At 44.3% G+C, this 19420-nt stretch overlaps 1 protein-coding gene across 2 annotated transcripts in view; it reads left to right on the top strand.

Moving 5' to 3' along the window:
* LOC310667328 (venom factor-like) overlaps positions 1-15410 on the top strand; it is a 55942-nt gene extending 40532 nt beyond the window's left edge. For both annotated transcript variants that reach the window (XM_083419299.1, XM_083419300.1), the window contains 12 exons: positions 261-424; positions 2628-2786; positions 4574-4724; positions 5195-5249; positions 6920-7007; positions 8049-8138; positions 8652-8757; positions 10989-11078; positions 12245-12331; positions 13051-13134; positions 14450-14585; positions 15117-15410. In XM_083419299.1, the coding sequence (XP_083275425.1) occupies positions 261-424; positions 2628-2786; positions 4574-4724; positions 5195-5249; positions 6920-7007; positions 8049-8138; positions 8652-8757; positions 10989-11078; positions 12245-12331; positions 13051-13134; positions 14450-14585; positions 15117-15258 (1352 nt within the window). In that variant the 3' untranslated portion in view covers positions 15259-15410. The remainder of the gene's footprint in view (positions 1-260; positions 425-2627; positions 2787-4573; positions 4725-5194; positions 5250-6919; positions 7008-8048; positions 8139-8651; positions 8758-10988; positions 11079-12244; positions 12332-13050; positions 13135-14449; positions 14586-15116) is intronic.
* Positions 15411-19420: the final 4010 nt, after the last annotated feature.

Here is a 19420-nt window from a genome sequence, read left to right on the forward strand (position 1 = left end):
ACTGGTTTTCAAAATTCTGCATAGCTGTTGTAAATTTGTTCATAAACAAATGCTGCATCACAGCAGCTTGGCCCAATGGCTGGGGGAGGGAGGAGGCTTGCAGGCAAGTGTCAGGCAGTTCTTAATTTATAATGTATTATGTAGTACATTGATAATCTCTTAATGGAAACTGGTGGGAACTGGGTGGGTCCTTAGGACATTGAGCTCATCCCCCCATCAGGATCTGTTTAACAAGGATCTATTTCATTGCTGGTATTTAGGTAAGAATCGTTGGGAGGAATATAAGGCTCACACCTACAACATCGAAGGCACATCCTATGCTCTGCTGGCCTTGCTGAAAATGAGGAAGTTTGATGCTGTTGGTCCCATAGTCAAATGGCTGACAAAGCAGAAGTATTATGGCGGGACATATGGACAAACCCAGGTGATTGTTTGCTTTATTCCCCTTCTGCTTAAAAACTGAACTGTAGCCTCCATTTGCACCTAGGTTTGAATGAAGTGATCAGCCTGCATCTGGGCTACACCACTTTAGATTGCTGGTGGGGTGACCCCCATACAAAATAATTTCCTACACTTTGAAAACTAATGTTTTCAGCTTCCACCATAGCCTTTCTGTTTGGCATGTTAATATCTTAAATGGGGGGGGGGGGGAGGGCTCCACTTACAGCCATGTACCCCTGTACCCACCCCAGTCAGTAGACTCAGAAGGTGCTACAGTTCAGACACTGGTTAATCACTTCAGGGAAAACTAGGTGTGGCTGATGGCCAAATTACATGTTCAACTGCCGCTACTTTCCATGCTTGTTTTTGTTGCTTCCTATTTACCTGTCAGATGCTGTTGGTGGTTGCTCGTGAGTAACCAGGCAGGACTCCGACCTGTCTTTTACGGGTTTTATTGTGCAAACTATTTACAGTGCAGATCAACAAAGTTCATGTCTGTCTTATTCACTTGCAGAATCTGGGAGTGGCTGCTTCCGGCTTCTCCCCCAACATAAGAACTTTGGCACCCCCAAACCTCCTCCTACCCTCCTTGCGTTTCACCCCTATACACAAGCTGGGTGACGGAAGGGGTGTGCGTCCCTCCTGCCCAGCCCGGCAAGGTGAGGCGCTGGGGCTCTCAGCAGCATCCTTGAGCCCTTTCCTTGCTTGGCTGGCCTCTTCCCTCTCTTCTTCACTGGAGGTGTGGCTTTTCCCACGCTGGAAGAGGAACTGCTTCTCAGGAGCTTCGGAGGCTCTCTGTATTCCAACGGCCCCTCTGCCTCCCTCCCCTGTTCCGATGGCAGCCCCCTGACATTACCCTAATGTAGATTTTGCTCTAGGGGGCTTAGTTTGGTCAGAATTGAGTATGCATTTCCAGAGTTAATGCTAAATCGATTACTTCTGGTAAAGGAGCCACCATAGCCGCTAGAGGGCCATTAAATTTTTTGTCGACTTGTCTGCCCCTGTACTATCCGAAACCAAAGGAGTGCATTGGTTGCCAGAGGTGATTCCCGCCCCCCATCTCTACTACCCCACTACTTAGGAGACGATGCTTTACAGCAGAGGAGGGGTAAGATGATGCTTACTCCTTATCCCCTTTATTGAAGAGCTACCCGCATGTTTTGATCAGCAGGGCAAATAATAGTTTACAGGGGGTGATTTTTATCTGAAAAGTGGTGCAGTTAAGGAATGGCTCCAAACTGAATCAGGGCCTCTCATAACGGATATTAATAACTTTGTAGGAGATCCTGTTCACAGACCTTCTGTGTCATATATCTAATCTGCAGAAAGAGGGGCTTAAAATTGTTTCTTGAAGGTTTTTATCAAGTCTTTTAAAGTTACGGCTTCGGTCGGCTGTCACTGCTTTCACTTTTGTTTCAGCGGAAAGGGATTGACCTCCGTATTTAAATCCCTTTCAATCCAATTTAAAAGTCCGAATTTAAGTCCTTTTTTTTTTACTCACAATTTTCGAATCTTAATTTAGTCAGAGAAATTGGTCGCTCATGATCGCCGGACTCGGAGCTTTGCGCTGTGGAGAAAGCGAGTCGATTCCACAGTGCCTACGTCTCCGACCCCGCTCGCTCTCGGGGCTCTTATTAGAGCTTACCGGGGAGCAGGGGAGTCACTCAGGGCACCTGCCAGAACACCAGGTCCTCAGAATGCTCGATCTGAGGTTTTTTTCAGGGTTCCGTGACGCTCTCACGGTCACCCCAATCTTCAAAGCACCGGGGCTCTTTCAGCTGGAAGAGCTCCCACCCGCCATGTCGGGCGACCAACCGGAAGTCCTCTCTGCTCTCATTTCCTTTATGCTAAGGTCCCTGTCTAGATAGCCACTGCAAGCAGGTGCTGACCCACCACCACTGCCCTGCTGCTGAAGCCTCCCTTATCTTGGTCGTAGGGGCAATGGCAGAGGTCTTGAGAAATCTCGGCAACATCTCACCGGAAGCCGCCAATGCTGCCGCTGCTTCTCTGCTGCCAGTGGAGATGGCAGGGCGGGTGAGGTGCCCATGGGGCACCACCTCTTGGGGTTCTGCTGCCTGAGGTGGCTGCCTCATCCCAGCTCATGGCCGGGCCGGCGCTGACTGCAAGCTGAACTCATTGAACTCCACCTGAACTCATTGAACTCCATCTTCTTCCTCCCATTTCAGGCAACCGTCATGGTATTCCAAGCTCTTGCTCAGTATGAGATCGACATCCCTACCCATAAGGAGATACAGCTGGCAGTTTCTATTAAACTGCCAGAACGTCGAGAGATGATTACTTTCCCTATTGACTATGAGAGCGCACTCTTAGTACGATCAGCAGAGGTACAGCTTTCCTTTGAACGAATGATATTTTACTTATTATTCCCCCCTCTGGAAATCATTGTTTATTACTCTGTGGCTAGATTTTGAACTTGGCTTGTTGCAAGAGCTGAGGGGAGGAATGTGACCAAACAAAAAATGTCAGTGAAACACAAATGCAACGATATCCCCTTGGCCAGGGTAGGCCGAAACTACTTTCTACAATGTCATGTTGAAGTGCCCTCAACACCATAACTGACTTAATGCCAGCTTTAAATAAATGGACAACCATCGCTAAATATGTCAACTCACTGTTGATCCAGAGCAGATTCCAATGTATAGTTAGCAGAGTAAAAACTTAAACACATTGCAGGATTCCCAAAAAATAGACCAGATGCAATTGTATTTCATCCAGCAGATCTTTACTGCTACTGAAGGCAAATGAACATAATGGTCACAAATCCCAATACATTCAGGATTAGCACTGTCCATAAGAAATCCAGTTGCAGCAGACTTAACTTAAACGTACGGGCCAGTCATGTCCGACTCTAGGGTTGTGCGCCCATCTCACTTAAGAGGCGGGGGCCAGCACTGTCCGGAGACACTTCCGGGTCACGTGGCCAGCGTGACGAAGCTGCTCTGGCGAGCCAGCACCAACGCAGCACACGGAAACGCCGTTTACCTTCCCGCTATAAAGTGGTACCTATTTATCTACTTGCACTTAAGTGTGCTTTTGAACTGCTAGGTGGGCAGGAGCTGGGACTGAAAGACGGGAGCTCACCCCGCCGCGGGGATTCGAACCGCCGACCATGTGATCGGCAAGTCCTAGGCACTGAGGTTTTACCCACAGCGCCATCCGCGTCCAACTTAAACTTACAATAACTTATAATAAGACTAAACCTTAACACTATATACAGAACACCACACCAGAAGGAAAGGAGAGATACAAAGAGAAAGTGAAACCCTGGCTCCTTCTGGCCTCTTATTATAGTCAGCATGACCTTGACTGAAAGAGATGACAGAACCAGTTTAAACCAGGTGTACTGAGCTTCTCTGAAGGAGTATCCCAAATATCATGAACCTTCTGCTTGCTTCTTCCACAAACAGAAGCTTCCAGAACCCTCTTGAATTAATTGGTATTGGAAAGATTTCTACACATCAGATCTATACTTTCTGTACTAAGAAATGCAAACTGACAAAATAATGCTTTGGTATGCTGCCTTGCGGGACCCAGGTGGCGCTGTGGGTAAAAGCCTCAGCGCCTAGGGCTTGCCGATCGAAAGGTCAGCAGTTCGAATCCCTGCGGCGGGGTGCGCTCCCGTCGTTCGGTCCCAGCGCCTGCCAACCTAGCAGTTCGAAAGCACCCTTGGGTGCAAGTAGATAAATAGGGACCGCTTACTGGTGGGAAGGTAAACGGTGTTTCCGTGTGTGGCTCTGGCTCGCCAGATGCAGCTTTGTCACGCTGGCCACGTGACCCGGAAGTGTCTCTGGACAACGCTAGCCCTTGGCCTCTTAAGTGAGATGGGCGCACAACCCTAGAGTCTGTCAAGACTGGCCCGTACGGGCAGGGGTACCTTTACCTTTACCTTTATGCTGCCTTGCAGTGTTTAGCCACTGGTGAATGGTGAATAGTTTTTTTATGAGGACTTTATAATCACAAAAAAATGTGGATTTGCCATCTGTTTGCTTGCGTCATAGTGTTATATCTCACCTCTACTGCAACTTAATAAAGCAGTAATAGCAATCAATAAAATGGAATGTGTCAAGAGAGAATCAAACCAAAGGCACACTGACTCTTTTTGTTTTTTCAGACCAAGCTCAATAAAGATTTCATTGTGAAAGCATCTGGTCAAGGAAAAGCAATTATGACCATAGTGACGGTGTATAATGCAAAACTACAGGAGGCCGCAGAGCAGTGCAAAAGTTTTTCTCTGCAAGTTTCTGTTGAAAATGTCCAGCTGAGTAAGTATGAATGGTGGGCTTAGGTTTGCTAGAGCTAAGGTATTCCACCCCCCCCATAAAATATTTGAGGAGGCCAGCCCCCCCCCCAATGTTTCTGGGCATTGCCATTCAAATGGTGTGCATACACCATGTCTTGTGATCTATTACGCGGGCTGGGAATTTAGATGAGGCAAGTTGTTGGACTCCATGTGTCATCAGTCCCAGGAAGCATGGCCAGGGCTCAGGGGTGAAGGGTTGTGGTCCAACAACATCTGGAATGCTACAGGTCCCCACACCTGGTTTAAACATGGGCATGACATCCTTCAGGAAGGGGCCTGTTGGTGGGCAGGCCAGCAATGGCAGATATGGATGAATCCCTTTTTCATAAATGGACAACCCAGCCTGTTAGCTCTTCTGCAAAACACCTAAAATTGATACTGCATGGAATTTTACAAAGTGACTAATTCTTTTCTCTTTCCCCCAATTTCAAGGTAGCAGGCAGGAAAAGGGAGCCAAGGGTGCCGTCAGGATCAAAATCTGCACCAGGTGAGCATTGGGGACTTTCAATATAGACATACGATACGATACGATACAATATCTTTATTGTCATTGTCCCTTGTGGAAATATGAAACTGAAAAACTACATAAAACTACATAAAAACTACATAAAACTACCACAAAACTACATAAAACTACATAAAAACTACACAAAACTACATAAAAACTACATAAAACATTCAAAAACCCCTAAAAAACTCTAAAACCCCATTTTAAAATACACTATACTACAGAGACCCCTTATGCTGCATTTAGAACCAGAATTGCATTAGCATAGAAACTGTTTTTCAGGCGGCGAGTCATCACTGAACATTCAGAGGAACAACCAGGAGAAACATCAAAGGTGGCTTAGCATGAAAAATAACTTACTCAGCTTTGTCTGAACGCTTCAGGAGTTGGGGATATTTTGACTCTTAAAGTCTCCCTCTGGGCCACTGCACTGCAAACCTCACCCCACAAATCTACCTCCAAGTGGACTTCCTTTGGAGAGCTAAACCAGGGCAGGGGCCAGCAAACTTTTACAGCAGGGGGCTGGTCCACTGTCCCTCAGACCTTGTGGGGGGCCAGACTGTATTTTGAAAAAAACCCAAATGAACGAATTCCTATGCCCCACAAAGAACCCAGAGATGCATTTTAAATAAAAGCACACATTCTACTCATGTAAAAACACGCTGATTCTCGGACCGTCTGAGGGATGGATTTAGAAGGTGATTGGGCCGGATCAGGCCCCTGGGCCTCAGTTTGCCTACCCATGATCTAAACAAACACAAACACTGATATGGGAGGAGGTGTTCTTTCAGTTATGTGTGCCCTTTCTTCTTTTTTTTAAAAAGGTGGACAGCTTGCCAGATGTATAATGACTGAGGGACGAGGAGTGAGGCTTGTTCTTACGCAGCTGTGTACTGTAGGGCTGCCCTATTTCAAAAAGTTGATGAATAACCTACTGTGACTTAAAATCTTATGATTTAGATACTTCAGTAGACACTCTGCAGTGGCCCTGCAGCAGTGGAAGAGCCTTCCTTGTGAGGCACACCTTGCTTTTACAATACAGTGGTACCTCGGTTTTTGAACGTCTACGTTGACAAACATTTCGGTTTTCAAATGGAGTAAACCCAGAAGTGAACGCTTCGGTTTTTGAACATGCCTCAGAAGTCGAACATGCCATGCGGCTTCTGTACTGAGTCTTCCATATTGATTTTTCCGTACTGAAGCTTCCATGTTGAGTTTTCGGTTTTTGAATGTTTCAGAACTCAAATGGCCTTCCGGAACGGATTACGTTTGAAAACCGAGGTACCACGGTATTTTCATTTAGACAGGAGGTAAAGGCACACCTCTTTGCCCAGACTTCTGGACAGGGGTTAAGTTCATGGTGATGGTATATTTTCACTTCTGCTGCCTGTATTCAGTTTTAAACTGTTAGGATGCTGAGGTTGTGGGAAGCTGTCATTCTAAATCCTTTCAAGGTGTTGTGCATTAACCAAGTTGATCACATTGTTCTTCCCTTCATCATCTCTGGTTCTCAGTGTTGAAACCTAAAACCCTGAAAATTGGCTTATTGCAATAACATTAATATGGGAAGCCGACAGAACTGAAGCCATACCTATTTTTAAACTATGAAATTCATTCCTGTGCCATTTTTCCTCTGTCACTGATTCTAGATACCTTGGTAAAGTTGATGCCACAATGTCGATCATTGATGTCTCCATGCTTACTGGTTTTGCACCTGACACTGAAGATCTCAAGAGGGTAAGTGATGCTGAAACCAACTGCTCAAGTTGTTCTTTGAGGATATTGCACTGGAAAATTCACTGCAGTCAGTGAAAAACTTTAAACAGATATCCAGAGAGAATGGAATAGAAGAGTTTGAAGAGTTTGGATTTGATATCCCGCCTTTCACTCCCTTTCAGGAGTCTCAAAGCGGCTAACATTCTCCTTTCCCTTCCTCCCCCACAACAAACACTTTGAGGTGAGTGGGGCTGAGAGACTTCAAAGAAGTGTGACTGGCCCAAGGTCACCCAGCAGCTGCATGTGGAGGAGCGGAGACACGAACCCGGTTCCCCAGATTACGAGACTACCGCTCTTAACCACTGCACCACACTGGCTCTCTGAATAGGATCACTGAATAGGATTTATCATCAACAGCAGCTTACTAGGCTAGATGCAACAGAGGAGGCCTGTTTCCTGCCAGTTCCTTGAAGACAGGGGTTTGCACAAATGTGACCCTGGCCAAAATTGGCATCTTTTTATTATCTGTTATTCTTTATGATTTGTATTAGTGTCCTTGTACAGTTCAGTCTGGATCCTTACTAGAGCAGAGCTCAGAGGTTACTTTAGCAGGAGTTTTCCTGAGACTGAGGCTCACATAGGAGCTGCAGCTCTGCCTCGGTTCCTAGCAAGTCTTACCTTTGCTGAGAGCAGTTCCTTCATTTAAAGGGGCACAGTTAAATTTAGCAGCCATGGGCTGCAAGAGATCAAGGGGAAACGGCTCAAGGATGGGCAAAAGCTCCCTGAGGGATGTTGGGAACCTTATCAATCACAGATACAGGAACTTTGATATTGGCCCTGCCCTGGCAAGCATGACTGAGAGTTCTGTGGAATTTCCCCGACAAATTTCTCTAGCTGTGTGAAAATTCATTCTGCCTCTCTTGAAATCCTCCAGAAGCCTATCTGAAGCCTGGCACCTCCAAATTTCCTCTAGATGAAATGCTCTACCCCTGAGGGGTTGCATACGTGGGTTAACTCCAACCCTTGGTGCCAATGATTCAATTGTTCTCATTCTGTGTTCAGCTCTCTGAGGGAGTCGACAGATACATTTCCAAGTTTGACATCAACGACGCCGTGTCTGAAAGAGGGAACCTCATCATCTATCTGGACAAGGTAAATACTTGCAGGAGAGGTTCTAGGATTAACTGGCATAGCTGAGAGTAACCATTTAAGAAGATTGGAAGAAATTTAAATATTATTTACAGAAATATTATAAAATTAATGAATGTTAGAATGATGTTGGATGGAGGTTAAAGGGTTATTAGTAATAATGTGGTGAAGGAGAATAGAAAATTCGAAGGTTAAAAAGATGAAGAATTTAAGGTATAACACACTAAGATAAAGACAAGGATAAGACAGAGGGAAGGGATTTGCTGATTAAAGATTTGAATTGGAATACAGAGAGGGGAGGTGTGGGGAAGTCTGGGAAATAAGCGAATGTAAGTAATACTATGAAAATGGAATTGTTTTTTACTTGTTTTTACCTGTTTTTTTATTCTTGTATTTTTCTTTTTCTTTTTTCTATGTGAAAATCTTAATAAAATATTATGGGGAAAAAAGAGAGAGAGTAACCATTTAAAGGCTGGCACCCAAAGACTTGTTTTCTCTTTTGTTTTCCCATCCTAGGTTTCTCACACGGAGGAGGAATGTTGGCAATTTAAAGCTTACAAATATTTTGAAGTAGGTCTCATTCAGCCAGGATCTGTCAAGGTGTACAGCTATTATAATCTAGGTAATGGCTACCGTAGTGTAAAATGGGCTTGCCGATCAGAAGGTCGGCGGTTTGAATCTGGGTGGGGTGAGCTCCCGTTGCTCTGTCCCAGCTCCTGCCAACCTAGCAGTTCAAAAGCACACCAAAAAGTGCAAGTAGATAAATAGGTACCGCTCCAGCGGGAAGGTAAACTGTGTTTCCGTGTGCTCTGTTTTCCATTGTGCCAGAAGCGGTTTAGTTGTGCTGGCCACATGACCCAGAAAGCTGTCTGTGGACAAACGCTGGCTCCCTCGGCCTGAAAGCGAGATGAGCGCCGCAACCCCATAGTCTCCTTTGACTGGACTTAATGGTCCAGGGGTCCTTTACTAGTTTTTTAGTGCAAAATGTACACTTTACATGAAGGATAGTGACCTTAAATTTAGTCTGAAACTACTCTCGGCTTTGTTGAACTGAAGGACATAAAACACAAGCTGGATTCCCTGAACATGACATGCAGCTCTTCCAGTGGTCTCGGCATATTAGAACCCAGCCAAATAGGAGTAAGGATTCTGAGAACAAAAGGCAAATGGCAAGAGAGCAGAGGCCCACAAGTAGCACTCAGCTCAGCAACATCCCTGCTCTAAGCAGCCAGATATAATTTCCTTCCCAGGGCAGTGAACAAAACCAGGGTGGCCTGGCTCCTAGTTTCCTTTGCTCTACCACTAACCCACCCAGGGTGCACATAAGAAAGACAGAATACTTATTTCTTCCTTCCTTCCTTCCTTCCTTCCTTTCTTTCTTTCTTTCTTTCTTTCTTTCTTTCTTTCTTTCTTTCCTTCTTTCTTTTTCTCCAAACCTTTATTAGGCATTACAGATACAGAACATCTTGAAAGATCCATATAACTAACACACACACACACACACACACACAGCCATATAAGGTATATAGTAACAGAAATTTTCATTGGAGTGTCTTCCTGTTAAAAAAGGGGGATAACATATTTTATGTAGCTGGTTGTACACTGGACAGTAGAAAAGTAGCCCTCTTGATGGGTTTCCCTACAGGACCGCCTCTCCTGGTATGCCCTGCGGAGGACCTTAAGGTCCACAAATAACAACACTTTGGAGGTCCCAAGTCCCAAGGTGGTTAGATTGGTTTCAACTAGGGCCAGGGCCTTTTCAGTACTGGCCCCGACTTGGTGGAACGCTCTGTCACAAGAGACTAGGGCCCTGCGGGACTTGACATCTTTCTGCAGGGCCTGCAAGATAGAGCTGTTCTGCCTGGCCTTTGGTTTGGAATCAGTCTGATCCTTATATTTCCCTCCCCTTACGGTTTTGATTTATGGGCTACTATTAAAACGAGGCTGCATTTTAAATTGTATTTCAACCCGTATTTTAATAAATTGGGTTGTTGTTGTTTTTGTCGTCGTCCCCCATTATGGTTTATTGTAATTTTATTGGTGTTAGCCGCCCTGAGCCCAGCTCTGGCTGGGGAGGGCGGAGTATAAATAAAATATTATTACAGTGGTGCCTCGCAAAACGAAATTAATTCGTTCCGCGAGTTTTTTCGTAGAGCGAGTTTGTTCATCTTGCGAAGCACCACGGCGGGGAGGGGTGGGGAGAAGCAGGGCAGCTGCCACAGCCGGTCCTTGGACTCACCCGCGCCTTGTGGACACTGCGCGACGCGGCTGCTAGAGGGCGGCGGGGCTCAGGAGCGCGACTCCGGCTGCAACGCTGGCTGCTGGCGGCAACGGCTCCTGAGGGGAGCGCGCGAGGGCGGTGGGCAGCGGCGCGAGGCAGCCGGAAGGTCGGAAGGTCGGCCGGAAGGTGGGAGGGAGCCGGAGGAGCCATCAGCAGGAAGGTGGGAGGGAGCCAGAGGAGCGGGGAAGCGAGCGTGCAACCGTTGCCATGACAGGAGAGGCAGGGCTGTTTCATCTAGCGAAGCAAGCCCTTAGAAAAATCCGTCTTGCGAAGCCCCTCAGAAAACGAAAAACCCTTTCATCTAACGGGTTTTTCGTCTTCCGAGGCATTCGTCTTGTGGAGTACCACTGTATTATTATTATTATTATTATTATTATTATTATTATTTATTAATTAAGTCAGGGTGATGTATCACCAATATTCCGCTTGGGAGAAATGGGTCACCCTCTCTTGCTCTGTGCATTTCCTAAGGCTTATCTTATGGAATCAATCCCCCACCAGGGAATCAAACTGGTGAGCCACACAGGCGTGTCAATGTGGAAGTAAGGACCTCTTTCCATTCCCCCTTTCAGATGAGCAATGCACCAAGTTCTACCATCCCTCCAAAGGGAGTGGCCTCCTCGATAAGATATGCCATGGCGATGTTTGCCGGTGTGCAGAAGGTAAGGCAGGGGGCGAAGCAGAGATGCTGCTTCCAGTCACCCAAACACAGCTCTGGGGATGCGGGGAAGGTTGGTCAGCATGGAAACAAACGTCCTGTAGACATTTGTGGTTTCTGATTTACAGGAATTAATCTAGGGTGTATCTATTATCTAAGGTGGCATAGCGAGGGATGGGGTTGCTATTAAAAGAATCAGGTCTTTACAAGGTTTGGCAAAACCACGAATGATGGGTTTGGACTTGCTGATGCTTCAGTAGTTTGATGAAGGGCCTTCTTGGTGGCTGCTTCCGGATTTTGGAACTCCCTCCCTGGAGAAGCCAGACAGGCTCTCTCCTTCATGTCTTTTTGGCAGCAGGTGAAGATCTTTTTCTTCCAGCAGGCTTTTGAGATCTGACTACTTTTAATGAAAGGGTTGGTGCTGTGCTATTTTTATTGCAATTTTTTTTTATAATAATTTTTATTAATTTACAACAAAACAAAACAAAATATACAATATTTTCACATTCAAATATTCAAAGTCTTTCTTTTTTGGACTTCCTTCAACTTTTCCATAAATCTTTCGTAGTCTTTATTAGTTTACGCATTTCTTGTCCTTTATATTGTCATTGTTTGAATCTTTTCCCTTCGTTTCCTTTAGACAATATCTCTCATATTTTCACAGTGCTCTTTTAAAACCTTCTAGCGTTATTTCGCCTTCACTTATATTTTCCAGATAATCAACAAATTTTCCCCAGTTTTCTGTAAACTTTTGGTCTCTTAGGTATCTAATCTTTCCTGTCATCTTGTCCAATTCAGCGTAGTCTAACAACTTTGATCTCCAATCTTCCACTGTCGGTATTTCTTGTTGTTTCCATTTCTGTGCCAGTAACACCCTTACCGCCGTCACTGCATACTGGAAAAACTTACTGTCCTTTCTTTTAACCTCTTTTCCTATGATATCTAGCAGAAAGGCTTCTGGTTTCTTTGTAAAAGTATATTTTAAAATCTTTTTCAACTCATTATATATCATTTCCCAGAAGCCTTTCACTTTTTACATTCCCACCACATATGATAGAATGAACCATCTTTTTCTTTACATTTCCAACACTTATTGCAAGTCTTATACATTTTTGCTGATTTTACTGGTGTAATATTGCAATTATTTATCTCTCTCCTCTTCTCCCGAAGACAACTGCTTCTCGCAGAACGATGCAGATAACCTTGTTGATGTTAATGCACGAATGGAAGCAGCCTGCAAGCCAGGAGTGGATTATGGTAACTGAAGTTTAGATTGCCGAGCCCTGTAAATTCAGGAGTGGATGTGTTTTCATGTTAATGACCACCAACACCTTAGCAACCCTTGGGGGGTGGCTGCCTTGCATTTTCTCATGGTCGGGCTGCTTCCCTCCACATAGTGAGTAGCTGCAACACAGAGAACAGGCACTATGGACACTGTATTACAGTTTGTTGGTGTATGTAGAGTCTCCAATCTATCACAAAAGAACTTATGTATTCTAGAATCAGACCTGAACCAATGAGGAGGCTCTGTATATACAGGAGCCAAAATGCAAACAGATTTTCCTTCTCTCCAGAAATGTTAGCACCACTGTTGATGAGGTGCCACTGATGGGAGCTTAGACCAGGGGTCAGCAAAGTTTTTCAGCAGGGGGCCAGTCCACTGTCCCTCAGACCTTGTGGGGGCCCCGGACTATATGGGGGGGGGGGAATGAACGAATTCCTATGCCCCACAAATAACACAGAGATGCATTTTAAATAAAAGGACACATTCTACTCATGTAAGAACATGCTGATTCCCGGACCGTCTGAGGGCTGGATTGAGAAGGCGATTGGGCCGGATCCAGCCCCCGGGCCTTAGTTTGCCTACCCATGGCATGGACCTTCATGAAAAACACAAGCTGAATGACTTGTTAATCCTCTTATGTGGAAAACATGCAACCATCAATTAATGACTTTTCTCTGTCTTTGTTTTGAAGTGTACAAAACCAAGCTGAGTCATATAGAAGAAGAAAATGATTATAACAACTACTTCATGGAAGTTCTGGAAATCATTAAAGCAGGTAAGAATTTCCCTCCTGAAGAAAAACATGCCTTGGATACAAAAGCAGGGACTGTTTATAAAAATATTTATTGATTTAAACACTTGTTTTCGACCAGTGATATTCAGTCTGTGTTGTTATGGGACCCCAAGGTTCCTCAGAAACTTCCCTGAAAGGCAGCAGTCCTTGCACTATAACCAAATCAGTAATTTTTTTATATAACTGTAAAAATTACTGTGAAAATTTATTATTCCAAAAATGAAATCTTCATGTGGTTGTAAAATATTAAGATTATACCAGCAACAATGTCTTTTTGTAAAAAAAAAAAATATATATTAAATCAAGCCTTACTGACTAGTGATTTATATTGATTTGAATTAAATGCAATCTACCCTGATTATGAATAAAAAGGTAAAGGTACCCCTGCCCGTACGGGCCAGTCTTGACAGACTCTAGGGTTGTGCGCCCATCTCACTCAAGAGGCCGGGGGCCAGCGCTGTCCGAAGACACTTCCGGGTCACGTGGCCAGCATGACATCGCTGCTCTGGCGAGCCAGCGCAGCACACAGAACGCCGTTTACCTTCCCGTTGGTAAGCGGTCCCTATTTATCTACTTGCACCCGGGAGTGCTTTCGAACTGCTAGGTTGGCAGGCGCTGGGACCGAACAATGGGAGCGCACCCCGCCGCGGGGATTCGAACCGCCGACCTTTCGATCGGCAAGCCCTAGGCGCTGAGGCTTTTACCCACAGCGCCACCCGCGATTTATATTGATTTCAATTAAATGCAATCCACCCTGATTATGAATAACAAATCTTTTTCTGATGAGTAATAACTCGGTCTTTACTTGATACCCAATGCTGAACAGCATCGGTACCAGTTGTATCTTGGGGTGAAGGAGGTCCAAAGTTGGGGCATCACCACTTAGAAACCTCCCCCATACATTACTACAAATCATTTTGACATTAAAATGTAACACTACCACAAGACCTTATATATATATGTTTATAAGCCAAACTTAACATTCAGATAGGATCTTGGCTCAGATCACAATAGGGGCGTGTCCACACTTATCTTTCCTCCACTTTTTCCAGACACAGCCCATGCTTTAAAGCTCTGTGTCGGAACACTTCCCACCTCCTCCGGATCTTTCCCCTTGAAAACTCACTCTTTAAAGCTCAATTGGACCAAGCAGCAATCCTTGGAAAACTCAAATTGATCTTTAATCCAGTTGAGCACCAGAGAGCATGTTTATGCAGGGAAAGCTCAGAGGCAAAAAGAAAACCTTACACACGGAGCATTAAAGGGCAGATGTGTGCCTGTTTTGTCTGATTCCTAGGGAGTGATGCAAACCCAGAAGCCAAGCCCCGCAGGTTTATCAGCCACAAGAGATGCAATGAATCTCTGAATCTGGTGGTGAACAAGGACTATCTAATCTGGAGCCTCAACAGTGACCTGTGGCAAACCAAAACTGAGTATGTATTTCATTTATTTAACATATCCTCTGCTTCCTCCACCATCAGGTCCATGGAGTGCCTATAGGGAAACAATTCCTTCAGTCCCACTTATTATAAACATGTTTATAAGCATTTGCGCTTCTTTGATTTTTAACTTTCTGGTGGAACTTCATGCCGCTATAACACACAGTTCATCATTGTGATCCTTTCCCATTGCCACCAATTCCCTTAGAAAGCTTTCAGAACCTCCTGTCAGCTTAGTATAGGCAGCATAGGTGTGAGATTGACACTGAGACAGTCTCGACAACTGATCCACGGGGCAAGACCTACTAGGGATGAGCTGCTGCGCCCATTAGACCTGACACCTCACCAAGTCTGTGCAGGTTGTGTTCTTGCATGTAAAGAGTTAACTCCAGCTTTAACTGCTGGCTTGCTCCTGTCACCAATCTGCATCAGCTGATAGCTGATGTCTGGATTCATCCACTCCATTCAGGTCAGCCAGTTTACCTGTGGAGTACCGATTCAAATCTTCCCTTCTCCCCTTTCCAGTTTCAACTACATGATTAGCAAGGATACCTGGATTGAGAAATGGCCAAATGATGATGAATGCCAGGACGAAGAATTCTACGACCTGTGCCATGACTTATCTCAATTTTCTAACACACTGATGACTTTCGGTTGTAACACTTAACGATGGAGATGTCAACTGGTGTCCATGAGATGGGTTTGAGTCCATGTTTGAAGGACACCTTCCCTCCTGAAGTTCACCTTAGGTTTTCTGCTCAATTTCTCCTTAAAGGGGGGCGGAAGTGTACATGTACCAAATAAAGAATTGATTTCTTACTGTTGTGTCATGTTAATTCTTTGCCAATCACCTTATGTTTCTAATGCTCTTTCAGTTTTTATTCATTTAAAGCACGGCATCGGTTTGCTTGAATGGGAACACAGGTCTAATAACTTGACACAGGGAAACAACAGAGACGGGAGGCAGGGGTAGATAGTCAAATGTAATTGCAAATTTCTGATGGTTGCTAAAAAAAACATTAATCAATGAAGTTGACAGATGCATTGTAATATAGGTGATTCCTACATTGGACCTGTTTAGTTCAATAACTTTTTTTCCTGATCTTTTGGGCAGCTGCAGCAAACATAGAAACCTTACAGGCAAGATAGTTATCTCTATAAATTGATACCCTGTTGTTTAAAGGAAACTCACTGAAGAATCTCTTTCAAAAGCCTTTCAAAATCTCTTTCAAAAGGGGGAAGTATACAGGATGCAATGTAATACATAGTCAACAATATCCTCCTTCTCCCCCTGGCCACAAATGTGTAGACATGTAGGAAAGTGGCCATTTGCTTTCAGGGATAAACTTAAAACTGAGCTAGAACAGACAGTGCACTTACAAGGAAATGCAGGGGAAAGAGAGAGAATCGAATGGAGCCGGTAAGCAGCAGTGGAGCAAGACAGGAGTTGGAACATTTTGTTTTGCTTTCTCACAGATGGCAGGGGAAAAGAACAGGAGATGTGTCTACAAGCAAGGAAGCTATTTTATTCTGCCTGATTCTGGTAGAATAAAAGGAAACCAAGGTTCTGTGAAGGAGAGAAAATGCAGGTGAATCCAGAGTTTCTTACCACTGTTTTTACAGAGAGAGACTTTATTCTGGGGTCTAATGTGTTAATGGTGAAGATTTGATACAACAGTTTGGGAAGGACACATTAGACTGTGTAAGTGTGCATTCAAGATCAAATCTAAATTATTGTGTACCCTTCAATAAGACTCTGTTCCTATCCCTCCCCGTATTCCTCAATGTCTGCTTCTTCCCCAGAAACAACTACTGTATTGGCCTGAATATAAGCCGCACCTGCAAATAAGCTGCACATTAAAAAATTCGGGGGGGGGGGGGGAGAAAAAAAGACAATACCCGAATATAAGCAGCTCCCATAAAATTCCACAGGCACTTACACCTGAAAATGGCAAATGTAGAAGAAAATCCTACATCGTAAAAGCCAATTTTTGTAAGGTCATGAATTTAAGCCGCACTTTAACTTTTCACGGTCAGAATTTGGAAAAAAAGCGAGGCTTATATTCAGGCCAATATTGCTCTCTTCAAGTCCCCTGCTTCGGAGCTTCTTCCACTATTATTTTATAAGAAATTGCAGTTTATAAATGCAATATTTAAATTAAAAATTCTTTAGCAACCCTGAACAACCTTTAGGCTGGGAGCAGAATGTTTTCTTGAGGAAAACATGGGAGCTTGCTCAATTAAATGGCCCAGGACCAGTGTTGAGATAAGAATTTGAATTTATGGCTCTAAGCTAAGCAAGTAGTTTTTGCACAAATAATTTGGAAGGGAAAGGTTCAACAACTGCGTTGCTAAAAAATGCAGACTTTTGGCAATCTGTCTTGGATGTTTTCATTGAGATCCCTGCATTGCAGGGGCTGGACTGATGACCCCCCCCCCCCAGTCTACAGTTCTAGGATTGTAATATTCTCTTCACCCAAATTAGAGCTGCAACCAAATTGCTCCCCAAAATCTGCAAAATCTGACTGCAGTTGTTAATGCTCTACAGAAGCTGGTGACTCTGATATTTATAGACCATTTGAAAATAATATATTTTGACAGTATCTGATTTGCATCTGGTATGTACTAATGGGCAGCGTGACATACAAGTGGAGTCAATGTTTGATAATATACGGCATGTTGCAGTTAGAGTTACCCTGACCTGACTTGTATGTCATGTAAAGCCATGGTTTCGATTATGTATATAAAGGCTGGGACTTGCGGGCTTCTGGGTTTCTTCTCATGCATGCAGAAGACTGGAGTTTCATCTTCTGTTTTCAGCTAACCACAGATACCAGTTTTGCCCAAACCGAGAAATGTGATTTTTGTTACATAAGGTTTAGGGAAACCAGCAAGAATCATAAGCAAAAGTTGGTTTGTTTTTCTAAACCACAGATAAGACTAACCACAGTTTGTTTGTGCGTGTGACATATCAGCAACTGTTTTGTCAATTCAAAGTGGAAGCAAAGATTTTCAGTCTCCTCCTTATGGTTGTACTAGAGGAAAAGTGAGTATGCAGGCCGAAGATTCACTATGGCAGACCTGCCAAGTGTCCTTATTTTCCAGGGACGTCCCTGATTTAGAGAAGCCGTCCTGGTTTCTGATTTGATCCCAGAATGTCCCACTTTTCCTTAGGATGTCCTTATTTTCATTGGAGAAACGTTGGAGGGTATGGTGTTATCTGACCCCTGAGCTGTCTGATGGCAATCCTGTATAGGAAAGGGTTGTTGTTTTTTTAATGTTTTTATATATGTTGGAAGCTGCCCACAGTGGCTGGGGCAACTCAGTAAGATGTGTGGGATATAAATATCAAAATTATCATTATGGAAAAGGATGTCTCTATTTTCATCGGAGAAATGTTGGAGGGTATGGTATGGTTTGTGGTGTTATGTCTAAACAGAACCAGTTTTCCCTTTGCTACTTTTACGTTGGTTTTCAATTGTTGTACCTTCCAATTGTAGAGTTGGAAGGGACCTTGAGGGCCCAACCCCTGAAATGCTTGAACCCACGACTCTGAAATGAAGAGCCTCATGCTCTACCCACTGAGCTATCTGAGTACTTACACTGATTTTAGATGGTTCTTGCTACTTTGATTTTTATAACTGGTTTTGCCGTATTGTTGTGTAGAGTTCTAGATGTGTTTGTATACATTTGATGTTTCTAAACCGCCAAGAGAACCTAATCCTTTGGGGACATATAAATTGAAATAAAAGGTGGTGGCGGCCTCAGCTTAGAGACTTTGAGCTATGCAAGGAACTTGGCTGGGCATACCAGGAAAAGGAAGAAGAAGAAAACTGATTCAGAGGTGTCAACCATGTAATAAAATGCCTGTGGGAAAGATTGTGTTTGATAGAGAGCAATAATGTCAGCAGGGTTGGACTGGTATAAAAGGTAAAGGTAAAGGGACCCCTGAACATTAGGTCCAGCCGATTCTGGGGTTGCGGCACTCATCTCGCTTTATTGGCCGAGGGAGCCGGCGTACAGCTTCTGGCTAAAAGAACTAAGCCGCTTCTGGCGAACCAGAGCAGTGCACGGAAACACTGTTTACCTTCCCGCCAGAGCGGTACCTATTTATCTACTTGCACTTTGACGTGCTTTGGAACTGCTAGGTTGGCAGGAGCAGGGACCAAGCAGCAGGAGCTCACCCCGTTGCGGGGATTCGAACCGCCGACCTTCTGATCGGCAAGCCCTAGGCTCTGTGGTTTAACCCACAACGCCACCCGCGATGGAGCCAAAAGCAATGACATGGGCAGCCAGTTTTCTCCTCCTCTTCCCTGTTAAGTTGTTAACAAGGACAACACATGGGCTGTGTGTATATTAATGCCATAAACTGCATCCAGGTTATTCTGACAGGGCAAGGCCCTACTCACATGAATGGGTTAGTCTACTGACAAGACTTTGGATCAGAGGGGCCTTTTGTAAAGTAATACACATACCCAGGCTGATCCTTCAGGAAGTTTACAAAGCTTTTTTAATTATAGGTCTGTAATATAACTCCACAAGAGAGCAACATCATGAGGGCCGGATATTTTCCGGTACAACACCCCCCTTCACCCCACCCTGAGAAGGCTTATAAAATGGCGCAGGAGTTATTTTTGCTATCGGATGCTGGATGTTGTTTATAACATTGCTATATTTATAAAACTGTAATGTGTTTTTTATGTTATTATATTTGCTGCTGTGTTGTTTCGCTATGTTTTTCTGAAATGGATTTTGCACTGTTTGGTTTCGAAATGCATTCCTGTTTCCTTTGTCGGAAGCCACTTTGGGCTGAGATCTTTTTTGCTGCT

Source organism: Podarcis tiliguerta (assembly GCF_965153285.1).
Source record: "Podarcis tiliguerta genome assembly, chromosome: 17".
Classification (NCBI taxonomy): domain Eukaryota; kingdom Metazoa; phylum Chordata; class Lepidosauria; order Squamata; family Lacertidae; genus Podarcis; species Podarcis tiliguerta.